Source organism: Podarcis filfolensis (assembly GCF_964270895.1).
Source record: "Podarcis filfolensis genome assembly, chromosome: 16".
NCBI lineage: Eukaryota > Metazoa > Chordata > Lepidosauria > Squamata > Lacertidae > Podarcis > Podarcis filfolensis.
In genome coordinates this window covers 338,412-353,151 of record NC_139620.1, presented here as the reverse complement: position 1 = coordinate 353,151, position 14,740 = coordinate 338,412, and the positions used below count along the sequence as shown (strand labels likewise).

The 14,740-nt window shown below is 52.4% G+C and overlaps 1 protein-coding gene across 1 annotated transcript in view; it reads left to right on the top strand.

Annotated features, from left to right (window-relative positions):
* The window catches only part of KIRREL1 (kirre like nephrin family adhesion molecule 1), a 109,495-nt gene that overhangs the window by 82,348 nt on the left and 12,407 nt on the right, over nt 1-14,740 (top strand). The window contains exons 3-6 of the mRNA XM_083591110.1: nt 3,221-3,370; nt 7,345-7,502; nt 10,246-10,396; nt 14,349-14,454. Of these exons, the coding sequence (XP_083447236.1) occupies nt 3,221-3,370; nt 7,345-7,502; nt 10,246-10,396; nt 14,349-14,454 (565 nt within the window). The remainder of the gene's footprint in view (nt 1-3,220; nt 3,371-7,344; nt 7,503-10,245; nt 10,397-14,348; nt 14,455-14,740) is intronic.

Here is a 14,740-nt window from a genome sequence, read left to right as displayed (position 1 = left end):
TCCCTTTTTCAAAGGGAAATTCCTTTATTCCGAATAGGATTCCTCGCAAGAAAATGGAAAAGTTGACAGCTATGCCCCAAAGCCCAGTTAGCACTTTCCCAGCTACAAGAAGGAGGCTCAGGGATCCAGGACTCTGCCGGGGCCCCAGCACCTCCTTCCCAAAGCTGGGCTCCGTTGGCAAGGCAGCTCGAGGGCTGGGGGGAAGGGACCAAATTTTGGCCGCAAACAGAGCACTGTTGTAGCCGATTCTGCCACGGACATGAGAAGATCCTGCCAGATCAGGCCAGCAGCCCATCTAGCCCAGCCTCCTGTTCTCACTGTGGCCAACCAGGTGCCCATTACACAAAACCCACAAGCAGGATCCGAGCAAAAGAGCAACACTCTCTTGCTGCTTCCAGCCGTGGAAGCAGAACAAAGCCATCCTGGCTCATCGCCCTCGATAGTCCTCTCCTCCCGCATGAATTTATCCAGTCTTCTTGTAAACTCCCTCCAGTGGCAGGGAGTTCCATGGTTCAACCCTGCCCTGTGTGAAGAAGGACTGGAGAGCAGCTGCCAGTCAGTGTAGACAATGCTGAGCTAGGGGGATCCCAAGGTATCTTCCTGTGTTCTTCATTCTGGCCAGGAGAGGGGAAAGCAGGCTCCTTTTGTGGTCAGTGGGGATGGAGTGGGGGGGGGCCTCAGGCTGGTCCTCTTTCTAAGGGGCAGGAGGGGGCAGCCACCCCCGGGACTCCACCGGCCAGAGCGGGATGCCCTTCTGTTTTTTCCGGCCTTTGTTAATTAACTCCTCGGACGGTTACTTTGCAGACGTCCGCCTGACCTTTTCCCCGTCCGCCCTGACCAAGCCATCGCCCGCCTCCACAGACCAGCGTCCTGGGAGTAAAACAAATAAATGAAAATAATTAAAACCTGACGCCGAGGTTATTACGGTGGTACACCAGGAGAAAGCTGCACTCTGCCACTTTTAACGAGGAAATTATGCGCTCCGAGCTCATTTGCATATGTTGACATTCTTTTTCTTGGCACCTGCTCTTCCTGGAGGGGGGCGGCGAGGTGGACTGAGCAGGGAGCCCCCTTGGCGCTTCCCCCCCCAGCCCTCGCAGAGGTTGCCCGGGTGCAGATTGCGCAGGGGGCTCCAGGCGCACGTCTGCAGCCTTCCCAAGGGCAGAAAACGGGCTCCTTGGGAATACAAGCCGCGGTCCCCACCGCCACACAGATCTGTTCCAAATTCTGCGGCTGTCTCCCATAGTGGGGAGAAATGGTTCGCCCCGAGAACCTGCTTGCTGAATCGAAGCAAACAGCAACAGGATTTGCCGCAGATCGCCATTTGTTCCGATTCAGTGGTAAACAATGGAGAAAGACGTGGGACCAAAAAAATCTGTATAAACCATTGTCCGGACCCGTGACTCCAAAGCACGGCACAAAAGGAAAACCTGGGGGAGCCCAGGCCAGTCCCAAAATCTGGGGGTGGGAGACAAGGCTCATCGTGAAGCTTGTGCAAAATGGTGCCTATGCAGACACACGAGTGCTGTTCCTACGACGAAGAAGGAACTCAGCACATGCACAGAGTTTCTCTCATCCTGGCTTGTGTGAGTAAGGAAGAACGCTTCTCCCTTTGCAGCTCAGCTGCAGCACAACAGCCCTGCGGCGTCGCCTGGAGGTCTTCCTCTCCGCCCGGTTTCTGCTTCAGCCCACAGGGGAGAGAGACTGAGACGCACCCAAGCAGCTGCTCCGCAAAGGCCCCGATCCAGGGCCCCAGCACTCTGCTGTGCAGTGGTGCTTTACTTGAGCGTAAAGGCAGCCTGCCTCTGGCAGAGGAGTGCACTGGTCACTTGCAACGCCCGTCTTCAGCTCCCAGTAGCCTGAAGGCCAAGTGGGATTCAGAAACCCCGATTTTGCAGACACACACACTTTGGCAGTCAAATTAAGGAACTTTATTAGGAATAAAGGGAGGGGGAAGCAGGCAGAAGGGACACGGGTGGTGCTGTGGGTTAAACCACAGAGCCTAGGGCTTGCCAGTCAGAAGGTTGGCGGTTCGAATCCCCGCGACGGGGTGAGCTCCCGTTGCTCGGTCCCTGCTCCTGCCAACCTAGCAGTTCGAAAACACGTCAAAGTGCAAGTAGATCAATAGGTATCTCTCTGGCGGGAAGGTAAACGGCATTTCCGTGCGCTGCTCTGGTTCGCCAGAAGCGGCTTAGTCCTGCTGGCCACATGACCCGGAAGCTGTACGCCGGCTCCCTCGGCCAGTAAAGCAATATGAGCGCCGCAACCTCAGAGTTGGCCATGACTGGACCTAATGGTCAGGGGTCCCTTTACCTTTTAAGCAGGCAGAAGGGCCAAGAGAACCCAAAAGGCACCCAGGAACTCCTCCTAGTCTATTTGCTGCACTCTCAGGTTTGCTCCCAAGGGATCAACCAGGCTGGCCAGCTCCATGGAGGATCCCACCGTGGATCCCTGGCACTGGAAAGGGAACTGGATCCCTGGCGTTGGGATGGGAAGGAGCTGAAAGAAGTGGCTCAGCTCCTCAAAGGCTCACTCCACTCTCGGGGGGAGATCTTTGCTCTTTGTTCTCAATTAGGCATTTGAGGTGCCCATTTTGCATACAAATGCAGGACACACTGGCAGGCTCCCTTAGAGAAATGGTGGCCGATTCGGGGCCCAGGAGGGCAAGCCTGGCATTCTGGCTGGGCTACTGCAGTCCTCTCCCCCCGGGGCTGCCTTTGAAGACTGTCTGGGTGCTCCAGAGGGCGGAAATGCAGGAGCCTGGCTGTCCCTGACTTCTTCATTCTCCGTCTGGTTCCTTCCTTCTCTGCACCCCTCAGGAACACTAAATGATCAAGTGTTAGATAAATGCCACAAATAGGAGAAACCTCTTTTCCCTTGATAGGCCTTTGGGAACTGGCTGCTTTTCAAGGAGGGGCTTTTAAATAACACTGCACTGTTTTTATTATTATGTTTATCATTTCTCTTTTAGTAGATGTGCTTTTTAATTCGACGGCAGCTTAATTATTTGTTAGTGATGATATTTTCTATGTTTTCAGTTTTTTGTGTTTTATCTGTCTTGTCTGAATTTCTGCGTAAGCCGCCTTGTGTTGCAGTCCTGGGAAAAAGCAGGCTAATAATAATAATAATAATAATAATAATAATAATAATAATAATAATAATAATATTGTTCACCATGGCCTGACCATTGCATCCCCTTTGTTTTAAAAATCATTCTCAGCCTGGCCCCGGTACAGGATCATTGGAGCCTCTGATTCTGGGCAATACAACCTGGAGATCACAGATGCCGAGCTCTCGGACGATGCCCTCTACGAGTGCCAGGCCACAGAAGCGGCGCTTCGCTCCCGGCGCGCCAAGCTGACAGTCCTCAGTAAGTGCTGCTCTGGCATTTCTCCTTGTGTCCCCCCCCCCATCCCTTTGGGGAAGAACTGAAGACTAGAACTCGGGACGCCTCTTAGAGAAGTTCTAAACTGTGCTGCGTGCGCATCTCTAGCTGTTCCTGCAACAACCTGGATTCTGTCCTGATTCCTCCAACATCCCACTTCGCTGGAACCCCCGTTGGGTTCTAGTATTATGAGAGAGGGAGGGGGGAACCTCTGTCCACTTTCACACCAGACAATCTTGGACCCCTCTATCATGGCCCCTCTTATATTCTCTCTCTCTCTCTATATATATATATAGAATTTAACGTTGTTATTATTTGTTCACAATTACATCATAGCAAATAATAACAAATTGAATTCCCCGCTTCTCCCCCCCCACCATGACTTCCCTCAACTTCCCCTTCTGGTTTTTTACATATGAACTTGACCTGTTTACAATACTATATTTCAATATTTTATCCTTAAATTAAATGCTGTTATATTCTTATCATTTTGACCTCATTTTTATAGCTTTTATGTTTATATTGTTAATTGTAAGCGTTTACTCAAACCCTGCTAGTGAGTCCATTTCTTTACTTTGATTCTGTAGATACAGTATAAATGGTTCCCAATCTTCTTTAAAATCTCTGTTGTCTTTGTCTCTGAGTCTTTCCGCTGGCTTCGCCATTTCGCCATAGTCCATCAGTTTCTCTTGCCATTGTTCTTTGGTTGGTATTTCATCACTTTTCCATCTTTGGTCTCATAAAATCCTAGCCGCTGTTGTCGCATACGTGAACAGTTTTTCCTTCTATTTTACAATTCCACTACATATGAAAGAACGTTCCTTCTTTTTCTTGTGCCCCTCTTCTTCTCAAAGCTGCTCCAGCCTACAGCTCTTTTCTGGAAACCTCATTTCTCCTGGTGCTACAGATAACAATGGCGACTTAGCTGTGCTTCCTGCACTGCAGGGGGTGGGCTGGATGACCACTGGGGTCCCTTCCAACGCTACGATTCTGTGATTCCCCGAGGAAACCTCCCAAGGGACACCTGTCCCGCCTTCTGGGAGCTCATGAAGATAAAGTGGGGCCTCCTGGTTTTTGGGGGGAGCAGATTAGGGTCAGACTGACCCCAGCTGTGGGGGCAACCTCTCTCACTTGTGGGGCAGGGGCAGAAATAACCTCCTAGCAAATATTTCCTCTCTCCATTTTTGCTTTTCCTTTCTAATGCAGTTGCTGGGTGGGGGAGAGGAGGGAGCAGGCAGGCGGAAGGAGCACAGATTCCCCCCCCCCCCCGAAGTTTTCCACAGGGTCTAACATTCCTCTGCAGCTTTTATGAAGCAAGTGGGGGGAAACACAAATTTACAGCCCCCCACGGCAAGTGTAACTCATGCTGGCCATGAATATATATTAAGGCATTAAGAGCGGAGGGGGAATGCGGGGGGGGGGGGCAGAGGCGCGATCAATGGGACGAAACGGCCTGATCCTGCGGGTGGCGGGGGGAGTGGGAGGGGGGAGTCGTAGTAGGAGCAGCTTTGGGGATCCAGGACCGAGAGGAAGGGAGCGCTGTCAAAGACGGAGAGGGGCTTTGGTGGCCATTTCCAAATATCTAGGGGGCTGCCCCATAGAAACTGCAGCAATCTTGTTTCTGGAGAGCAAGATCAAAACCGACTGATTCAGATTTCGAGGGCGGAGATCCCGACCGAACATTCAGAAGGGGAAAGGAGACGGGCTTTTGCCAGCCCCCAATCCACATCGGGGAGCTGCGGTTGTTTGGGGACGGGGGGGCAGACTCTCCCTCCCCACCCCATTTGCACCCATGGCGTCCTTCCCTGCCCAAACCCCACTTGTGGCCATGAGAATGGGTCTCTCTAGCGGCCAGACCCAGCTGCTGACCCCAAACGGCCGGCTGTCAGCCGCATGGAGGAGACGCGCCAGTAGGAATACCAATGGCCGAGGCAGGCCTCCCTCCCCACCCCAGTGGCCTGGCCTGAGTCAGTCAAGGGAAGGTCGGCAAGAACAGAAATCGTGGAGCTGGAAGGGACCCAAGGGTCATCTAGACCAACCCCCGGCAGTGCTAAATAATCCCTGGCCTCTGCTTCAAAACCTCAAGCAAAGGAGAGTCGGCCGCCTTCCCAGGGTGTCTGTCCTCCTGCCCAATGGCCCTTGGCTCAGCATCTCCTTTCTTGTCATTCCACTGATCAAGGTCCTGCTCCTTCTGTCCTGAGCAGCAGGAAACAAACTCTCTCCATCTTCCCTGTGACAGCCCTTCGGGTATTTGAAGACGGCTCTCATATCTCCTCTCCTCCTCCTCTTTTCCAGGCTCAGCACCCCCAACTCCCTCGGCCATTCCTCACAGGGCTGGGCTTCCAGCCCCTTGGTCATCTCAGTCCCCCTCCTCTGTCCATCTTCCAGCTTGTCCATCTCCTTCTCAAATTGTGGTGCCCAGAACTAGACACAGTGCAGTGGTACCTCAGTTTACGACCAGTCCAGTTTACGAATTTTTCGGTTTGCGAACTCCGCAAACCCAGAAATAGTGTCCCGGTTTGCAAACTTCACCTCGGTCTACGACCGGAATCTGAACAGTGGAAGGGAAGCCTCCTTAGGGAAGGTGCGCCTCAGTTTACGACCGGTTTCAGTTTATGACCGGACTTCCGGAACGGATTAAGCTCATAAACTGAGGTACCACTGTCTTCCAGGTGGGGTCTGGCTGAGGCAGCATAGAGTGGTATTATTACTTCCCTTGATCTGGACACTAGACTTCTCTTCCTGCAACCTAGAATAGCATTCGCCTTTTTTGCTGCTGCATCACACGCTTGGCTCCTGTTGAGCTTGTGTTCTGCTCAGACCCCTCGATCCTTTTCACCTGTACATTTTGGCTGCAATTGCTTTGTGATTAGTTGCAAGCCAAGAGGGGGAGAGAAGCCTCCCCAAATCTCTTTCCTAATCAAACGCCCCTTGCCTCCCTCTCCAGCTGACCCCCCTCATTGCTTCATAATTAACAACCGCCAACGAGACGCCCCATTTTCTCCCCTCCTTCATCTTCATTTCTTCCTCTGAACAAGGCCTTTTTTTAGCAGGTTGTTGCTCCTATTATTATTTTAAATTAAAAGGGTGATCATAAATCAATAATGGACCCCTGTCTATATCTAAGGAAAATGAATCCGTCAAAAAAAGAAAAGGGGGGAGAGCCTGTCTCTTTATCTTCCTGAGTGACAATCAGGCTGTCAACTCGGTCTTGATTTTTCTTTCCCAAAAAAGAGAGGAAAACCGTGAGGGACCCTCTGTTTCCCTGTCACCGAAGCAGCATCAATATTTCAGAATTATGCAGCCTGGATTCTTTTATTATTTGAGGGGAGGTGGAATCGTGCGAAGTCGTGGCGTGTTTTGAAGAGCTCCTGCTCTCCACCCAGCTAGCTTGCGCGGAGCAATTTTAAAACAAGACCACTCAGGAGAGAACAAGGAGGGAGAGCCCAGCCTTCCGAAATCTCCGCAGGTAGCAGGCAGAGTTCCTCTCTGCCTTGCGGAAAGAGCTCATCACAAAGAGGGAGAGATATATATATATTTCATCAGAGAGGAGCGGAGCGGAGGCAGCTGCTTCTTAAATCCCCCCTGTGGAACTGAACAGAAGAAGAGTAGAATCACAGAATCAAAGAATCGCAGAATTATAGCGTTGGAAGGGACCCCAGGGGGTCATCTAGTCCAACCCCCACATCTTTCACCCCATAGAAAGCAGAGGGGGCTAAGCAGGGCTGCTTCCGGAGGTTGGTGAGCTCACCTAAGGCAGCAACAGGGAACACCTATGACTCCCAACTCCTGACATCCCTGACCATCGGCCAGGCTGGCTTCTGGGGCTTCTGGGAGTTCAGCCACACCTGGAGGACCTCTACTGGCTTCCTGGCCTGGGGAGCCAAGTGTATCCTAAGGCGGGGCAGCATGTCGCTGTTCAAAGGGATGGCTGACACTCTTTGCCTCTCCCTCCGCAGTTCCTCCCGAGGACCCCGTGATCGACGGAGCCCCTGAGATCCTGCTGCGGGCTGGGACCCCGCACAACCTCACGTGCCGGGCGCGCAACGCCAAGCCAGCCGCCACCATCGTCTGGTTCCGCGATGGGGTGCAGCAGTTGGAAGCGGCCACGACCACGGTAGGGACGGGGGGGCCTGCTCCGAATCCAGCTGGCGGGGCAGGGTGACAAAGGAGGCGTCTCCTTAGTTGCAGCACAGCAACTTTGGCATGTATGCCAGACCCCTGGAGATGATGTGATATTGCAGGCGGAGACCATTCTGCATGCATTCAGTTGCTGCATAGCTGTGGATTTGCGGGTTGTTTTGGATCCAGAAGAGGGGAGTCTTTGAAGTTATATTATGAAGCCTCCTGTATTTGCTGGATCCGGGAATGGATAAAATTGAAAAAGCTGTGGGAAATCCTTGCAGGAGTTCCAGGGGAGCCTAAACGCCCAGGACAGGGTGTCGCAGGTTTTCTGGCTTTGCGGAGAGTTTTGTGACGTCGTTTAGTCTTGCCTCAGTTTGCACTTGAGTAGAACCTGCTGGATCAGGCGCATAGCCCATCTAGCCCAGCATCATCTTCTCACGCTGGCCAAGCAGATGTTCCCCATGGGAAATCCACAAGCAGGATTTGAGTTCAAGGGCCCTGTCCTCTTCTGCGGTTCCAGCGTTGCTGCCTCTGACAGTAAAGGGCAGAGCAAAGCGGGGGTGGCTAGGGGCCCTCTCCTCCTCCATGAATTTGTCCAATCCTCTTTTAAAGCCATCCAGGTTGGTGCCCATCACTGCCTCCTCCTGTGGCAGGGAGTTCCACAGCTTAACACTGAGCTGCGTCAACTTTCTTGCTCCTGCCCTGAATCTCCCAACGGCCAATTTCATTGGATGCCCAAGAGTTCTAGCATTATGGCAGAGGGAGAAAAACATTTCTCCGTCTGCTTTATCCAGGCCAGGCAGAGTTTTGCAAACTTGTCTCTTCTTCCTCGCCTTTTCACTTAATTGAAAAGTGCCACACGCTGCATTTGAGCAGGGAGTTCTGGCTGCCTTCTCAACCCCGCTGTCTCCTCTATCCAAACCTGGAGCAGAAGATGGGACTCTGCACCTTCTGGTTCACCAGAGGGAACCCGGCCCCCCACCCACGCCAGGAGGGGGCCTGATTCTGGCTTGGCTCTTGGAACGGAGAACAGAAGGAAAGGACCCAGGAGTTCCAGCTCCTTCCAAGGAGCTTCAGAAGCAAGCTTTTCTCGCCTCCCACCCCATTTTTCTTTATTTTGTGAGTGGAGGAAAAAGAGGAATTAATGGGAGATAAGTAGCTGTCTCTGGCTGCCAGCCACCTTGGCTGTGCTCTGCCTCCATCTTTAATCTTGTTTTTAAGTTGTATTTTAATCAATTGTTTTTATATCTGGTGTCAGCCACCCTGAGCCCGGTCTTTGCTGGGGAGGGCAGGGTATAAATAAAATTTATTTTCATTATTATTATTATTATTATTATTATTATTATTATTATTATTATGAGTGACAGCTCTGGGCTTCCCATTGGGGCACCTGATTTGCCACCCTGAGCCAGGATGCTGGGCCGTGCCTGTTTCTCCCCAAGCGGCAACATGGGGTGCATCACCCCCGGCCCCTGGCCAGATCCACCAGTCTTTTCCATGTTCTTAGATGCTGCCATTGTGCTCAGCTCTTGTAGCATCTGGCTGAGCCCTGCAAAAAAAGGATTCTGAACTAGATGAGCCTCCCTTGGCCGCATCCAGCAGCCAGGCTCTTCTTCTGTTTCTATGGAACCTCCAGCTCCAGAGGCACTCTATCGAGAGTCTATAGGGCATGCAGCCATTGTGAGAACAGGAGGCTGAGCTAGATAGGCCATGGGCCTGATCCTGCAGGGCTTCTCTTGCATCCTTACGACTAGAAGGAGCCCGGCTGCATTTTGCACGGACGGCCGCTTCCAAATTAAGTCTGGAGCCGAACCAAGTTCCTGTTTCGTTCTGCCTGTGCCCATTAAAGGCCCAACGAGGTTGTCGGAATTAATGTTATCGCCCCATAAATGTCTGGGGGGATTAATGAGCGGGAACGGCTTGGCTCAGGAGCCAGCGCAGGGAGGGGGCCGTCAGCGAGGAAGTTCCAGTGCTGGTGACTGGGGGGGGGATGGAGATGGGATTCATAATTGAGAAGGGAGAGGAAAACTCCACAGAACAGAGAGAGGATTTTCCTGGGGGGGGGGGGAAGAGGGAGGAAGAGAACGCCACAATTGGATATGAGGAAGGGCTGGAGCTCAGTGGCAGAACACCTGCTTGGCCTGCAGAAGGCCCCAGAATCAATCCCCACCGGCAGCATCTCCAGGTTGGACTGGACAAAGACACCCCCCCCAAGCTGCTGCCGGTCAGTGTGGGCAATATTGAGCTGGATGGACAGAAGAATCTGACTCTGTCTAAGGCAACTTCCTTTGTTCTCGTTTAGATCAGCCCTTGATTCGGAACCACAAGGACTGGAATCGCAAGTTTGTTTTTAGAGGGCTGGAATCATTATTGTTCCTGTTTTTATTATGCATTTGTTTTTATGTTGTGAACTGCCCTGAGGTCTTCAGATGAAGGGCAGCGTGCAAACGTAATAGATAATAGTAGTACTGTCATGCTATTGTAAAATTGTAGAGTTGGAAAGGGACCCCAAGAGTAATCTAGTCCACCCCTGCGATGCAGGAATCACAGATAAGGAATTCCTGCCAAAGAGCTCTCACCGTCAGAAAGTTCTTCCTGACGTTCAGTCAGAATCTCCTTCCCCGTCATTTGAATCCGTGGATCCGGATCCTGCCCTCCAGAGCAGGAGAAAACCAGCTGCCTTCTTCTCCACCTTCCCCACACGGCCGTCTCCTTCTCTCGCCCCCCCCCCCCAGGAAGTCTTGCCGGACGGGAAGCGAGAATCCACGCTCAGCCAGCTCCTCATCAACCCCACCGACCAGGACATCGGCCGCGTCTACGTCTGCCGCTGTGCCAACGACGCCATCCCGGCGGGCAAGGAGACCTCCATCAAGCTCAACGTTCACCGTGAGTGGAGGGCAGCCTCGTTTCAGTGCCCCCAGATATCCCAAGGGGGTACCTGAGGATGCCATGGGGCGTTGGCACTGTCTTGGAGGGCTCATCGGAGAAAAGCAAAGTCAGTGGCCCCTCTGGAAGCAGACCCAAGTTTAAATGAATAGGCCCCGTTTGCCCATCAATGCCAGTGGGTCTCCTTGGAGCAGAAAGCCGTTGGACGCAACTCAAAAGTTGGTTGTGCTGGTGGCAGAGGCTGGCAAAAGGGGGGAGATGGATAGTTATGGTAGTTATCTGTATGTTGTGGGTGTTTTGTATCATGTCAAATAATATGTGTGTTTAAAATCAATTAATAATAATAATAATAATAATTTATTATTTATACCCCGCCCATCTGGCTGGGCCTCCCCAGCCACTCTGGGCGGCTTCCATAAAAACCAAAAATACAATAAAATATCACACGTTAAAAACTTCCCTGAACAGGGCTGCCTTAAGATGTCTTCTGAATGTCACGTAGTTGTTTATCGCTTTGACATCTGCTAGAAGGGCGTTCCACAGGGCGGGCGCCACTACCGAGAAGGCCCTCTGCCTGGTTCCCTGTAGCTTTGCTTCTCGCAATGAGGGAACCGCCAGAAGGCCCTCGGCGCTGGACCTCAGCGTCCGGGCAGAATGATGGGGGTGGAGACGCTCCTTCAGGTATACTGGACCGAGGCCGTTTAGGGCTTTAAAGGTCAGCACCAACACTTTGAATTGTGCTCGGAAACGTACTGGGAGCCAATGTAGGTCTTTCAAGACCGGTGTTATATGGTCTCGGCGGCCGCCCCCAGTCACCAGTCTAGCTGCCGCATTCTGGATTAGTTGTAGTTTCCGAGTCACCTTCAAAGGTAGCCCCACGTAGAGTGCATTGCAGTAGTCCAAGCGGGAGATAACCAGAGCATGCACCACTCTGGCGAGACAGTCCGCAGGCAGATAGGGTCTCAGCCTACGTACCAGATGGAGCTGGTAAACAGCTGCCCTGGACACAGATTTGACCTGTGCCTCCATGGACAGCTGTGAGTCCAAAATGACTCCCAGGCTGCGCACCTGGTCCTTCAGGGGCACAGTTACCCCATTCAGGACCAGGGAATCCTCCACACCTGCCCGCCTCCTGTCCCCCAAAAACAGTACTTCTGTCTTGTCAGGATTCAACCTCAATCTGTTAGCCGCCATCCATCCTCCAACCGCTTCCAGACACTCACACAGGACCTTCACCGCCCTCACTGGTTCTGATTTAAAAGAGAGGTAGAGCTGGGTATCATCCGCATACTGATGAACACCCAGCCCAAACCTCCTGATGATCTCTCCCAGCGGCTGCATGTAAATGTTGAAAAGCATGGGGGAGAGGACAGAACCCTGAGGCACCCCACAAGTGAGAGCCCAGGGGTCTGAACACTCATCCCCCACCACCACTTTCTGAACACGGCCCAGGAGGAAGGAGCGGAACCACTGTATGACAGTGCCTCCAGCTCCCAGCCCCTGAAGACGGTCCAGAAGGATGTTATGGTCGATGGTATCAAACGCCGCTGAGAGATCCAGCAGAACTAGGAAACAGCTCTCACCTTTGTCCCTAGCCCGCCGGAGATCATCAACCAGTGCGACCAAGGCAGTTTCAGTCCCATGATGAGGCCTGAATCCCGACTGGAAGGGATCCAAATGGTCCGCTTCTTCCAGGCGTGCCTGGAGTTGTTTGGCAACCGCTCGCTCAATCACCTTGCCCAAGAATGGAAGATTTGAGACTGGGCGATAGTTGGCCATCGTGGCCGCATCTAAAGATGGTTTTTTAAGAAGCAGTTTAATAACCGCCTCTTTCAGCGGGTCTGGGAAGGCTCCCTCACGGAGGGAAGCATTCACCACCCCACGAAGCCCATCGCCCAGTCCTTCCCAGCTAGCTTTTATAAGCCAGGATGGGCAAGGATCCAAGAGACAGGTGGTTGGTTTCACTCGTCCAAGCAGCCTGTCCACATCCTCGGAGGTAACAGATTGGAATTGATCCCACTCAACTTGACTAGACAGAACTCTAGCACTCTCCCGCCCCGGCCCTGCTCCCACGGTGGAGTCTACTTCTTCCCGAATCTGAGCGATTTTATCTGCAAAAAACTTTGCAAAATCATTGCAGGAGAACATGTGGCCCGTACTGGGCCCCGATGTTGCAGGTGGTTCCGCTAAATTGTGAACCACCTGAAAAAGTCTCCTGCTGCTGTTTTCTGCAGATGCAATAGAGGCGGCGAAGAAATTCTTCTTCGCCGTCGCTATCGCCACTTGGTAGGCTCGACGTTGAGCTCTAACCTGTGTCCGGTCAGATTCGGAATGAGTTATCCGCCACCGGCGCTCTAGCCGTCTCAACGATTGTTTCATTGCCCTCAGATCCGTGGAAAACCACGGGGCTGTCCGGGCTCCATGCAATCGGAGAGGGCGCTTCGGAGCCAAACAGTCAATAGCCCTGGTTAGCTCCACATTCCAGCGGGCCACCAGGGAATCAGCTGAAAGGCCATCAACATGGGATAAAGCATCCCCTACCACTCTCTGGAAACCATTTGGATCCATTAAGTGGCGGGGGCGGACCATCCGAATTGGTCCCACCTCCCTGCAGAGGGGATGGGTCGCAGAGAAGTCCAGTTGCACCAGGAAGTGATCTGACCATGGCACTTCTTTCGTTTCGCTTTTACTTAGTGTCAGATCACCAACATCCATAGAGGTAAACACCAGGTCCAAGGCATGTCCGCGGCTATGGGTTGGGCCAGACTTATTCAGGGACAGCCCCATGGAGGCCATGCTTTCCACGAAGTCCCGAGCGGCCCCTTGTAAGGTCGTGTCGGCATGGATGTTAAAATCCCCTAGGACGACCAAGCTAGGTGTCTCCAGGAGAACATCCGCCACGACCTGAAGCAGCTCAGGCAGGGAATCCTTGGTGCAGCGGGGAGGTCGGTACACCAAAAGGAATCCTGTACTGCCCCTATTGCCCAACTTCCAGAACATGCACTCGGAAAACCGGGTCTTCCCAATAGGACGCCTGGTGCAAACTAATGACTTCCTAAAAATCACTGCATTCCCCCCTCCCCGCCCACAAGGCCTGGGTTGCTGTGCGTAAGAGAAACCTGGTGGACAAGCAGCGGCAAGGACAGGCCCATCTGCTTCATCCAACCAAGTCTCTGTTACACATGCCAGGTCAAGTCCTCCATCCATGATCAAGCCATGATCAATTAATGTTTTTTAATTATTGCTCTTCACACACACACACCCCCGCTCAATGTTTTTAGCTGTTTCGATCTTATCTGTGAGTCACCTTGCGTCCCTGCCAAGGAAAAAAGCAGGATATAAAACAATATTATAATATTATAATATTATTATAATATTATAATACAGTCAAACCTCGGATCCCAAATGCCTCCATTTTCGAACGTTTTGGCTCCCGAACGCTGAAAATCGGGACAGTGGCGTAGCGTGGGTTGTCAGCACCCGGGGCAAGACAAGTAATTTGCGCCCCCTAACCCGTGGATTTGCGCCCCCTAACCCTAAACCCCAGATGTTGCGCCCGGTGCGGCCCGCCCCCCCTGCACCCCCCACGCTACGCCACTGAATCGGGAAGTAAATGCTCCGGTTTTCGAATGTTTTTCGGAAGCTAAACGTCCAACGTGGCTTTATGTTCAACAACCAAGGTTTGACTGTAGTAATAATAACAATAAATTATTATTAATAATAATATGCTGTAGACCCACGGGACTTATTTTGTTTTCCCATCCTGAGGAGAGGTTGTTTTTCATATTACACGGTCAGCCAGGTAGAGGAATCTCAGAAACAGATTGAAGGAGTGCTCTTCTCGAATGACTTTGACTTCTGGCAATTGGCCAGGAAGGAGTCTTTGCTGCTTTGCAGGCAAATGGTGTTGCTCCCCCATCCCCTAATGCCCTTCCTTCCTTCTGCCCGGCAGACCCCCCCACAGTGACCCTGTCCATTCAGCCCCAGACGGTGCAGGAAGGAGAGCGAGTCACCTTCACCTGCATGGCCACCGCCAACCCAGAGATCAAAGGCTACAGGTGAGTCGGGGTGAAGGTGGGGGAGAGTGCAGGATCAGGCCAAAGGGGGCCCCTCCTGTAGCTTCTGGCAACTGTTTTTCAGAAGCATCGCTGTCCCCAACTGTGCAGGGCAGAGCTCTGCCACTGTGGCTCCTAGCCATCAGTTTCCCTCTCCTCCTCCATGAATTGGCCCAGTCCTCTTTTTATAGCCAGCCAGGTTGGTGCTCATCATTTAACTATGCCCTGTATGAAGAAAGACTTATCCCTCCCGAATCTTCCAGCATTCAGCTTCATTGGACGCCCACAG